Source organism: Salvelinus fontinalis, chromosome 1, assembly GCF_029448725.1.
Source record: "Salvelinus fontinalis isolate EN_2023a chromosome 1, ASM2944872v1, whole genome shotgun sequence".
Classification (NCBI taxonomy): Eukaryota; Metazoa; Chordata; class Actinopteri; order Salmoniformes; family Salmonidae; genus Salvelinus; species Salvelinus fontinalis.
Genome location: NC_074665.1, coordinates 85,634,375 through 85,647,759, shown reverse-complemented (window position 1 = coordinate 85,647,759; position 13,385 = coordinate 85,634,375). Strand labels below are relative to the sequence as shown.

The 13,385-nt window shown below is 46.9% G+C and overlaps 1 protein-coding gene across 1 annotated transcript in view; it reads right to left on the bottom strand.

Moving 5' to 3' along the window:
- Window positions 1-3,225: 3,225 nt before the first annotated feature.
- The window catches only part of LOC129863000 (fibulin-7-like), a 32,167-nt gene continuing 22,007 nt past the window's right edge, over window positions 3,226-13,385 (bottom strand). Inside the window, exons 6-8 of the mRNA XM_055935067.1 lie at window positions 11,544-11,681; window positions 8,990-9,128; window positions 3,226-7,244 (exon numbers count right to left, since the gene is read on the bottom strand). Of these exons, the coding sequence (XP_055791042.1) occupies window positions 6,872-7,244; window positions 8,990-9,128; window positions 11,544-11,681 (650 nt within the window). The 3' untranslated portion in view covers window positions 3,226-6,871. The remainder of the gene's footprint in view (window positions 7,245-8,989; window positions 9,129-11,543; window positions 11,682-13,385) is intronic.

Sequence of the window (13,385 nt, the reverse complement as noted above, 5' to 3'; positions counted from 1 at the left end):
TGATGTTGTAACAACTGCTTGTAGAACTCTTTTCGTTCATTTGAAAGATCCTTCACCTGTGATAGACACCCCTGTCCTCAACAGTACTCCCACCAGCTTTGGTCTTTGTCATGGCAATGTAGGCTACGCTGTTACTTTCCACAATTCCAGACAGGGCAGGTCACAGGGAAGGTGGAAACAGCAACAAACAGTAGGATTCCAGACAGCTACAAGGCTAGGACAATCCGCGGTCCCAGCCACAAGGGCTAATCACATCGTGGGATCTAAAATGAAAAGCTAGTAACCAAACTTTTCCCCCCCAAAAAATTCAGACACTTTCCAAACCAACAAACCGAGCCTGGCGTCATTTCAAAATGTAAACATACAGTTGAAGTCGGAAGTTTAAATACACTTAGGTTGGAGTCATTAAAACTTGTTTTTCAACCACTCCACACATTTGTTGTTAACAAACTAGTTTTGGCAAGGTGGTTAGGACATCTACTTTGTGCATGACACAAGTAATTTTTCCAACAATTGTTTACAGACATTATTTCACTTATAATTCACTGTATCACAATTCCAGTGGGTCAGAAGTTAACATACACTAAGTTGACTGTGCCTTTAAACAGCTTGGAAAATTCTATAAAATGATGTCATGGCTTTAGAAGCTTATGTTAGGCTAATTGACATCATTTTAGTCAATTGGAGGTGTACCTGTGGATGTATTTCAAGGCCTACCTTCAAACTCAGTGTCTCTTTGCTTGACATCATGGGAAAATCAAAAGAAATCAGCCAAGACCTCAGAAAAAAACTGTAGACCTCCACAAGTCTGGTTCATCCTTGGGAGCAATTTCCAAACGCCTGAAGGTACCACGTTCATCTGTACAAACAATAGTATGCAAGTATAAACACCATGGAACCACAGCCGTCATACTGCTCAGGAAGGAGACGCGTTCTGTCTCTTAGAGATTAACGTACTTTAGTGCGAAAAGTGCAAATCAATCCCAGAATAACAGCAAAGGACCTTGTGAAGATGTTGGAGGAAACAGGTATAAAAGTATCTATATCCACAGTAAAGCGAGTCCTCCAAAACCACCATAATAAAGCCAGACTACGGTTTGCAACTGCACATGGGGACAAAGATCGTACTTTTTGGAGAAATGTCCTCTGGTCTGATGAAATAGAACTGTTTGGACATAATGACCATCGTTATGTTTGGAGGAAAAAGGAGAGGCTTGCAAGCCGAAGAACACCATCCCAACCATGAAGCACGGGGTGGCGGCGCATTGCTGCAGGAGGGACTGGTGCACTTCACAAAATAGATGGCATCGTGGGGGGGGGGAATTATGTGGATATATTGAAGCTAGATCTCAAGACATCAGTCAGGAAGTTAAAGCTTGGTCACAAATGGGTCTTCCAAATGGACAATGACCCCAAGCATACTTCCAAAGTAGTGGCAAAATGCCTTTAGGTCAACAAAGTCAAGGTATTGTAGTGGCCATCACAAAGCCCTGACCTCAATCATATAGAAAATGTGTGGGCAGAACTAAAAAAGCGTGTGCGAGCAAGGAGGCCTACAAACCTGACTCAGTTCCACCAGCTCACCAGAATGGGCCAAAATTCACCCAACTTTTTGTGGGAAGCTTGTGGAAGGCTACCCGAAACGTTTGACCCAAGTTAAACAATTTAAAGGCAATGCTACCAAATGCTAATTGAGTGTATGTAAACTTCTGACACACTGGGAATGTGATGAAATAAATAAAAGCTGAAATAAATCATTCTCTCGACTATTATTCTGACATTTCACATTCTTTAAATAAAGTGGTGATCCTAACTGACCTAAGACAGGGAATTTTTACTAGGATTGAATGTCAGAAATTGTATTTGGCTAAGGTGTATGTAAACTTCTGACTTCAACTGTAGCATTTAAATTCCACTAGCAGTTAGTGGTAGAGGGAAAATGGTATTGAACAAGGATAAAGTACTGCCCCTTTCTGTTGTAATGGAACGGGGTGGCGCTTGGGGGCTGTGTGTGGCTGTGCATTTGAGTGAGAAAGACACAGAGGAGAACCAACCAGTAAAAGCAAAGCCCCCTTCATTATTGACGCATTGTGCCGACAACATCAAAGAGTCATTCCAGACTCTGAAGTCAGGAGGAATTGGAGAGTTAGGCGTTACCCAGACTAGACATTACTCTGCTCTCTAACTGTCTCCAGCAATATCACCCTCCTCTGAACTTCTACAAAACATGTGTGCATCATCAAATAGGCCAAGCATACAGCTTCAAATGAGGACAGCAAGCTGAGTGCAGGAGGCATGTTACTAATGATAAGTATTGAGTCGGCCATTAAAGAGCATTGTCATTTTGAGGCAGGGGTGTAGTGAGTACACGACCAGGGCATGTCTTTCTCTTTTTTCTCTCTCTCTCTCTCTCTGGAGGAGCGGAGAAAGACGGAGAGTAAGAAAGACGAGAGAGAAAGCACATGTGGTGAACATTACGCCCTTTCTCCCTCTCTCTCGCTCGCTCTCTCTAGTCTCTCTCGGACAAATAAATAATTGAAAAACACACTGAGGTATATCTTTAATTTCCATATGGCTATTACTCCAGTCAAAATTAAATGAAAGCTCTGATCTGACATTCCTTCGGTTCTGACATTGACCAACAGTCCAGTATGTGCAGGCTTTGACCTCCATTCTGGTTTGTGATTTCAAAGGACTTCCCTGATAAACATGCTTTTTTTCTGATCAATTCGTCTTTTGACCTGAACATAGCTGATCATATTACTCATCACTTGACCTCCCTCACTGATGTGTTGTGGGATAGGGACACAGGGTGTAAATCAGGTCAAACTAACTGATGTGTTGTGGGATAGGGACATGGGGTGTAAATCAGGTCAAACTAACTGATGTGTTGTGGGATAGGGACACGGGATGTAAATCAGGTCAAACTAACTGATGTGTTGTGGGATAGGGACACGGGATGTAAATCAGGTCAAACTAACTGATGTGTTGTGGGATAGGGACATGGGGTGTAAATCAGGTCAAACTAACTGATGTGTTGTGGGATAGGGACACGGGATGTAAATCAGGTCAAACTAACTGATGTGTTGTGGGATAGGGACACGGGGTGTAAATCAGGTCAAACTAACTGATGTGTTGTGGGATAGGGACACGGGATGTAAATCAGGTCAAACTAACTGATGTGTTGTGGGATAGGGACACGGGATGTAAATCAGGTCAAACTAACTGATGTGTTGTGGGATAGGGACACGGGATGTAAATCAGGTCAAACTAACTGATGTGTTGTGGGATAGAGACACGGGATGTAAATCAGGTCAAACTAACTGATGTGTTGTGGGATAGGGACACGGGATGTAAATCAGGTCAAACTAACTGATGTGTTGTGGGATAGGGACACGGGGTGTAAATCAGGTCAAACTAACTGATGTGTTGTGGGATAGGGACATGGGGTGTAAATCAGGTCAAACTAACTGATGTGTTGTGGGATAGGGACATGGGGTGTAAATCAGGTCAAACTAACTGATGTGTTGTGGGATAGGGACATGGGGTGTAAATTAGGTCAAACTAACTGATGTGTTGTGGGATAGGGACATGGGGTGTAAATCAGGTCAAACTAACTGATGTGTTGTGGGATAGGGACACGGGATGTAAATCAGGTCAAACTAACTGATGTGTTGTGGGATAGGGACATGGGGTGTAAATCAGGTCAAACTAACTGATGTGTTGTGGGATAGGGACATGGGGTGTAAATCAGATCAAACTAACTGATGTGTTGTGGGATAGGGACACGGGATGTAAATCAGGTCAAACTAACTGATGTGTTGTGGGATAGGGACATGGGGTGTAAATCAGGTCAAACTAACTGATGTGTTGTGGGATAGGGACACGGGATGTAAATCAGGTCAAACTAACTGATGTGTTGTGGGATAGGGACATGGGGTGTAAATCAGGTCAAACTAACTGATGTGTTGTGGGATAGGGACATGGGGTGTAAATCAGATCAAACTAACTGATGTGTTGTGGGATAGGGACACGGGATGTAAATCAGGTCAAACTAACTGATGTGTTGTGGAATAGGGACACGGGATGTAAATCAGGTCAAACTAACTGATGTGTTGTGGGATAGGGACATGGGGTGTAAATCAGGTCAAACTAACTGATGTGTTGTGGGATAGGGACACGGGATGTAAATCAGGTCAAACTAACTGATGTGTTGTGGGATAGGGACATGGGGTGTAAATCAGGTCAAACTAACTGATGTGTTGTGGGATAGGGACATGGGGTGTAAATCAGGTCAAACTAACTGATGTGTTGTGGGATAGGGACTCGGGATGTAAATCAGGTCAAACTAACTGATGTGTTGTGGGATAGGGACATGGGGTGTAAATCAGGTCAAACTAACTGATGTGTTGTGGGATAGGGACACGGGATGTAAATCAGGTCAAACTAACTGATGTGTTGTGGGATAGGGACATGGGGTGTAAATCAGGTCAAACTAACTGATGTGTTGTGGGATAAGGACATGGGGTGTAAATCAGGTCAAACTAACTGATGTGTTGTGGGATAGGGACACGGGACGTAAATCAGGTCAAACTAACTGATGTGTTGTGGGATAGGGACACGGGATGTAAATCAGGTCAAACTAACTGATGTGTTGTGGGATAGGGACACGGGATGTAAATCAGGTCAAACTAACTGATGTGTTGTGGGATAGGGACATGGGGTGTAAATCAGGTCAAACTAACTGATGTGTTGTGGGATAGGGACACGGGATGTAAATCAGGTCAAACTAACTGATGTGTTGTGGGATAGGGACATGGGGTGTAAATCAGGTCAAACTAACTGATGTGTTGTGGGATAGGGACACGGGGTGTAAATCAGGTCAAACTAACTGATGTGTTGTGGGATAGGGACACAGGGTGTGAATCAGGTCAAACTAACTGATGTGTTGTGGGATAGGGACACGGGGTGTAAATCAGGTCAAACTAACTGATGTGTTGTGGGATAGGGACACGGGATGTAAATCAGGTCAAACTAACTGATGTGTTGTGGGATAGGGACACGGGGTGTAAATCAGGTCAAACTAACTGATGTGTTGTGGGATAGGGACACGGGATGTAAATCAGGTCAAACTAACTGATGTGTTGTGGGATAGGGACACAGGGTGTAAATCAGGTCAAACTAACTGATGTGTTGTGGGATAGGGACACGGGGTGTAAATCAGGTCAAACTAACTGATGTGTTGTGGGATAGGGACACGGGGTGTAAATCAGGTCAAACTAACTGATTTGTTGTGGGATAGGGACACGGGATGTAAATCAGGTCAAACTAACTGATGTGTTGTGGGATAGGGACACGGGGTGTAAATCAGGTCAAACTAACTGATGTGTTGTGGGATAGGGACACGGGATGTAAATCAGGTCAAACTAACTGATGTGTTGTGGGATAGGGACACAGGGTGTAAATCAGGTCAAACTAACTGATGTGTTGTGGGATAGGGACACGGGGTGTAAATCAGGTCAAACTAACTGATGTGTTGTGGGATAGGGACACGGGGTGTAAATCAGGTCAAACTAACTGATTTGTTGGGTGTAAATTAGGTAAAAGTAGTAGCGAAGGACGGTCTTTATTTCAGGAGAAATAGATATGTGTGATAATAAAGACTCCTTAAAACATCAGATAATATTGTACACTGCATTGGCAAGGCTGCCAAATCACTGTAGTTACCCTGTAATAGTTACATCATATCTAAATAGCCCAATATGATACTAGAAATATGTCAGAGTACAATACTATTGTTAAAAACTAAATCCAAACCGCCTTAAGTTGTTCTTAGAGTTTTGGTCCTATAATCACAAAGCAAGCCAGTAAAAACATCTGTACCTGATATAAGGTAAAATCACACTGCATTGAATCACTGAGTATGTCAAAATAAACAACAACAACAACATATTCTTATAAATCAGGGCCATGTGAGTGCTTCATGTTTTAAAGGGTCTATGTCCCAAATGGCACCCCATTCCCTACATAGTGCACTAAAAAGTAGTTTATTTAATAGTGAATAGGGTGCCACTTTGGACGCATTCAGGGGTTCTGGGGGTTCTGTGATATTTTCAGCCGTTTTGATAAACAGCTTTAAAGGAACAGAGTGGGCCTTTAAACTGATCTACACAATGTCATTGTATATATACGAGCAGAGCCTTCGGTCACCATGGCAACCTCAGGGCCCAACTCCTGAGCCAATCAAAGAGAAGAAAGTAAAAACAACAGCATAATATTACCATTCCATTACCACTCTGTTAGTTTGCTTTACAAATGTTTACTCACTCACCCACTCACTCATATTCAGTAATTAACTCACTCAGTACACCATTCATTCATTTCAGTTCCATCCTCATTCATATACTTCATAATCGACGTCAGTCCAAACCATTCTGTTCTTCTCCCGCTCTGTCGTTTCATTCCAACTTCTCCCTCTCTCTCTCCGTCCTCCTCCCTCTCTCCTCCCTTCTCCCTTCTCTCTCCTTCTCTCTCTGTCCTTCTCCCTCTCTCCGTCCTTCTCCTTCTCTCTGTCCTTCTCCCTTTCTCCGTTCTTCTCCCTTTCTCCGTCCTTCTCCCTCTCTCCGTCCTTCTCCTTCTCTCTCCGCCCTCCTCCCTCTCTCAGTCCTCCTCCCTCTCTCTGTCCTTCTCCTTCTCTCTCCGCCCTCCTCCCTCTCTCTGTCCTTCTCCCTCTCTCCTCCTCCCTTTCTCCGTTCTTCTCCCTTTCTCCGTCCTTCTCCCTCTCTCCGTCCTTCTCCCTCTCTCCTTCTCACTCGTTCCTCTTCTCCCTCCCTCTGTCCCTGTCACTCGTTCCTCTGTCCGTCCATCCTCCTCAGAAGTTATACGCTGATACCAGAACATGCACCTTCGCTACATGCTTAGCCTGGAAGGTGCGATCACTATACTCGGACATGTCCACATCAACGCTGATATCCTGTGGTCCTGTTAACCTCTGAACTAGGATTAATTCGCCCGTCTGGCGGTCCGACCTTTGCATCACGAACATCCCGCGGCTGTTGCCCCCGACAATGCCGAATCGCAGGCTATCGGGGCCGGGGCGGCCGGGGGCGGCTGCGGTCGCCATGCGGAACAGGGTAGCCGGTGTCTGGAGGTTGGAGGGGAGGGAGAGGTAGTGGAAGGAGACCGTCTTAGGAGCCAGGTGACAGGAACGACTATCCATAGGGCAGGGGTTTCTCTCACACTGACTGTGAGGGAGAAGAGAGGAGATGTTGAGACCAAAATAACATTACATCAGTTTAAGTAAGTTTACTGTGGAAAGATCCATACACAGTATTACATTGTGATTAAAGTATTGTTACATAAATCAGTCTCCGTGGGAAAATAAACAAGGAGAAAAGTGTACATCATTTTTCCTCCCTCCCTACACTCTTAGAACAAAGACTTCCAAAAGGGTTCTTTGGCTGTCCCCATTGGAGAACCCTTTTGGTTCCAGGCAGAATTTTTTTTTTTTCCAGGTAGAACACTTTTGGGTTCCATATAGAACCCTACATGGAACCCAAAAGTGTTCTTCAAAGGATGTTCCATTGGGGGCAGCCAAAGAACCCTTTTAGGTTCTAGATAGCACCTTTTGTTCTAAGACTGTAGGCTTGTGATTTAGAGTGAAATGGAGAAACCCTGTCAACAGTATTTCTCTGTCTCCGTGTACTTATTCACCCTGTCTCTCCCGCTTGCTCTCTTTCTCTCTCTCCTCCACTGGCAGTCCTGCAGTCTTTCAGCACAGTGATGGTTCAGTAGGAGTGGACAGAGCTACATTTCATACCTTTATTGCCTTTAAATGAGGCAATTTGTAAGGAGTTGGCAAACACTATCTAAGACTGAGGCCAAGGCATCTTGGAAAGGATGGTGGTTGTGATCATATAGCCAGGAGGCCAGGACACAGAACCCTGAACTAGAACAGCTGTTAGTGGGATTCTAGAAGACAGAGCTAGAGATTCTACATGTATTCTGGAGAGTTTGAGACTACTTCAAATAAGGTGGAAACATGAAGATGTCATTTGGCCTCCCGGGTGGGGCTCTGCATCGCAGTGCTAGCTGCGCCACCAGAGTCTCTGGGTTCGCGCCCAGGCTCTGTCGCAGCCGGCCGCAACCGGGAGGTCCGTGGGGCGACGCACAATTGGCATAGCGTCGTCCGGGTTAGGGAGGGTTTGGCCGGTAGGGATATCCTTGTCTCAGTATGTAAAAATGTAATAAAATGTATGCACTCTACTGTAAGTCGCTCTGGATAAGAGCGTCTGCTAAATGACTAAAATGTAAATGTAAAATTTTCACTTATTTTGGACTCTAGTGACATGAACAGACAAATGCGTACAGCAGACAGATCAATCACATGATCAAACACACACACACAACCTGGTACCATCGTTTAAAGACAGAGGACAATTCATTCTTTTCCCCCTTAGTATTGAGTCAAGTCTCCAGCCTCCCTGGTCAAAATGTTTGAAATGAAAGATGAGATGTTTCAGTCATGATTCATCCTGTATGAAGAAACAATATTGTTTGAGAGAGTTTTTTACTCACATACTTTGTTTGTCCGACTGGTATGGTTTTATGAGCGTTCCTATGAGTTCTTGTATCATTTTAAGGGACTTGCCCTTCAATGACTCCAAGGGTTGGTGTGTTTGTTTTCCTAAAACGTATAGCAATAACTCTGTAGGAGAGGCTTGTTTCATTTTATATATCTGAAGAAAATTAGAAACTTAATCCTTTCCAAAACAAAAAACGCTTCTTCAATTGGCCGCAGAGTGGAAAATTAGAAGAAAGCTGAGCAACAACCCCCCCCCCCCACACACACACACACACACACACACACACACACACACACACACACACACACACACACACACACACACACACACACACACACACACACACACACACACACACACACACACACACACACACACACACGGTGCCTATCTGAACTACTTACAAGGGAGACGTCTTGACGTAGCTGATGTTGCCGTGTGATCGGGGACACTCCGGGCTCACACACTGGAACCCTCCTCCTGTGTTGATACATGTTGTTCCTCTACTGCAGTTGTGCTGCTGGGTCAGACACTCATCAACATCTGGAGGACAACATGAGAGACAAAGAGGGAGAGAGAGGGAAAGAGAGGGAGGGAGAGAGGGGGGATGGGAGGTAGGGGAGAGAAGAGAGAGGGGAAGAGAGAGAGAGAATAAATGAAACAGAAAAATAAATAGTGAGACATTAGTAGTTCAGTTTAGTCTGTCAAACGGCTTGTCTCGCATCCTGGACCAAGACATTCCTTCTGTTCTGCTGTGAAGTGGTGAGGTCATCTGTTCCACTGGCCAGCAGAGAAAGTAACGCTTCTTAAGCTTACAGGGCAGATGAAACAGGTCTGGGGAGTAAAGCCTATGGCCAGGCCAGAGAGAGGGACATGGGACACCTCCATATAAATACATACAGCCATCTGCCTCGTCTTTCTCTCTTGCTCTCTCTCTTTTTCTCCCCTTCTTTCAAAACACCTTCACCCATAGCTAAGCTAAACCATGATGTTTGTTTATCCCTCTATTCTCTCCACCCCTTCATTCCCTCCCTTCTCTACCATTCTCTCATTTGTTCCACTGGCCAGCAGTAGAGCAGGGTAAGAAACGACAGGGGGGCAGGCAGAACAAACTGGATTGAGGACTACGGCCAGGGGACAGGGGTCAGGGCAGAGGCTAGAGGACGGACACCTCTACAGAAATACCTCCCTCTACCATGATCGGCCGTTCTTTCCAAAGAACTCCATAGCTAAACCAACCATGATGTTTGTTTATCCCTTCTTCTCTTCATCCCTCCATTCCCTCATCTCCATTCTCCATTCCCTCATCTCCATTCTGCATTCCCTCATCTCCATTCTCCATTCCCTCATCTTCATTCTCCATTCCCTCATTGCACCTTTATTTATGTACTGGAAGCTCCATTGGTGTTCTGATGGGTTTAGTCATGTAAATCACTGCTATCCCCGTAGCTCCAGAAGGGTAAGCCCCACAACCCTACCAGACCCATTATACAGCGCCTTAGCCAGGACCCAGGCTGTGTCTGAAAGCATTACTAACTGTCAAATCCTTGCTTCCTCCGTCCTCCAGACACACGGATTTGACAGCTAGAATTTTTTTCAGACAACCCCAGTGTGGCGCTCCCTGCCTGTAGCGTTGGAGTTCTAAACCCAGCTCTAAAGCCCCTTGCATAGGTCCAAGATCAAGACCATGGACCATGGGCCATTGTCCTCTATCCCTTCCTACCCTCCCTCCATCACCCCTACCCTCCCTACCGCCCTCTATCCCTCCATCCCCTTCTACCCTCCATCCCCCCTCCATCACCCCTACCCTCCCTACTATCCTCTATCCCCTCCTACACTCCATCCCTTCCTATCACCTTCTATCCCTCCATCCCCTCCTACCCTCCATCTCTCCTATTGCCCTCCATCCCTCCCTCCTACCCTCCCTTCATCCCTCCTACCCTCCATCCATTTCTCCTACCCTCCCTCCTACCCTCTCAACATCCATCTCTGCCTTCCTCCGTCCTTCCTTCCTTCCTTCCATCCCTCCTACCCACCCTCCATCTCTCCCTTCCTCCATCCTTCCTACCCTCCCAACATCCATCTCTCCCTTCCTCCATCCCTCCTATCATCCCTCCTTCCACCCCCCCCCTCCATCCCTCCTACCCTCCCTCATCCCTCCTACCCTTCCACCATCCCTCCTACCCTTCCACCATCCCTCCTACCCTCCCTACATCACTCTTATCCTCCATCTCTCCTACCCTCCTTCCATCCCATCCCACCTACCCTCCCTCCCTCCCTCATCCCTCCTACCCTTCCACCACAACTCCTACCCTTGCACCATCCCTCCTACCCTTCCACCATCCCTCCTACCCTCCTTCCATCCCATCCCACCTACCCTCCCGCCCTCCATCCATCCCCCATCCCCTCCTACCCTCCATCTCTCCTACTGCCCTCCATCCCTCCCTCCTACCCTCCCTTCATCCCTCCTACCCTCCATCCATTTCTCCTACCCTCCCAACATCCATCTCTGCCTTCCTCCGTCCTTCCTTCCATCCCTCCTACCCACCCTCCATCTCTACCTTCCTCCATCCCTCCTATCATCCCTCCTTCCATCCCTCCTACCCCCCCTACATCCCTCCTACCCCCCCTCCATCCCTCCTACCCTCCCTCATACTCCTACCCTTCCACCACAACTCCTACCCTCCCTCCATCCCTCCTACCCTTCCACCATCCCTCCTACCCTCCCTACATCTCTCCTACCCTCCTTCCATCCCATCCCACTTACCCTCCCACCTACCCTCCCTCCCTCCATCCATCCCTCCCTCCATCCCTCCTACCATCCATCCTACCCTCCCTCAATCCCTCCAACCCTTCCTCCTACCATCCCTCCTACCCTCCCCCAATCCCTTCCCATCCCTACCCTTCCCTCTACACTCCCTCCTACCCTCCATCTCCTCCTACCCTCCTGTCACTCACCCTCACAGCTCCTACCATCAGGCAGCAGCTTATAGTGGCTGGGGCAGGAGCAGTGGTAGGAGCCTGGTATGTTGACACACTCGTACACACACAGCTTGCCCCCCTGGTCCAGCCGGTACACCTCACACTCATTTACATCTGGGAGGAGAGAGAGAGTGGAGGGGAGACACACACGTCAGTCACATGATCAGACATGTGGGGGTACAAACAACAGGGTGGAAAGTAGGAGAAAGAGAGAGAAAAGAGAGGAGGGTAAATTGAAAGGTTAGAGCGTGATAGAGAGATACAGTAGCTAGAAGGATTTGGGGTAAAGGGCATCTGTTCTGTCTGGCTGTCCGTGAGGGGGTAAGGAGGGATGGTAAGAGTTGTTGAATGCCTAAATGAGAGTCATCTAATCTATCCAATCCCAACTAATGTTTAGTGGGTAGGTGCTAGGGGTTGTTTCTGTATAAGGCCAGTCTTACCCTGGCAGAGTTTTCTGAGGTACCACTCATATGAAACAGATGCTTTGCATCATTAGGTAGGCTGGTTGGAATTTGGCAAGTTCTATCAAAGGCCCTAGATACACAGCTAATCGATATGGACACATTTTGGCAAGTGGACACCAAAGTGGAGCACGAAATTATTGACACCCTTGATAAAGATGAGCAAACATGACTATAAAACAAATAATTCAAATACTGGGCTATATTGTATGCTCTATTCTTTTTTAAATTGTATATACACTGCTCAAAAAAATAAAGGGAACACTTAAACAACACAATGTAACTCCAAGTCAATCACACTTCTGTGAAATCAAACTGTCCACTTAGGAAGCAACACTGATTGACAATACATTTCACATGCTGTTGTGCAAATGGAATAGACAAAAGGTGGAAATTATAGGCAATTAGCAAGACACCCCCCAAAACAGGAGTGATTCTGCAGGTGGTGACCACAGACCACTTCTCAGTTCCTATGCTTCCTGGCTGATGTTTTGGTCACTTTTGAATGCTGGCGGTGCTCTCACTCTAGTGGTAGCATGAGACGGAGTCTACAACCCACACAAGTGGCTCAGGTAGTGCAGTTCATCCAGGATGGCACATCAATGCGAACTGTGGCAAAAAGGTTTGCTGTGTCTGTCAGCGTAGTGTCCAGAGCATGCAGGCGCTACCAGGAGACAGGCCAGTACATCAGGAGACGTGGAGGAGGCCGTAGGAGGGCAACAACCCAGCAGCAGGACCGGTACCTCCACCTTAGTGCAAGGAGGTGCACTGCCAGAGCCCTGCAAAATGACCTCCAGCAGGCCACAAACGTGCATGTGTCAGCATATGGTCTCACAAGGGGTCTGAGGATCTCATCTCGGTACCTATTGCAGTCAGGCTACCTCTGGCGAGCACATGGAGGGCTGTGCGGCCCCACAAAGAAATGCCACCCCACACCATGACTGACCCACCGCCAAACCGGTCATGCTGGAGGATGTTGCAGGCAGCAGAACGTTCTCCACGGCATCTCCAGACTCTGTCACGTCTGTCACATGTGCTCATGTGCTCAGTGTGAACCTGCTTTCATCTGTGAAGAGCACAGGGCGCCAGTGGCGAATTTGCCAATCTTGGTGTTCTCTGGCAAATGCCAAACGTCCTGCACTGTGTTGGGCTGTAAGCACAACCCCCACCTGTGGACGTCGGGCCCTCATACCACCCTCATGGAGTCTGTTTCTGACCGTTTGAGCAGACACATGCACATTTGTGGCCTGCGGGAGGTCATTTTGCAGGGCGCTGGCAGTGCACCTCCTTGCACAAAGGCGGAGGTAGCGGTCCTGCTGCTGGGTTGTTGCCCTCCTACGGCCTCCTCCACGTCTCC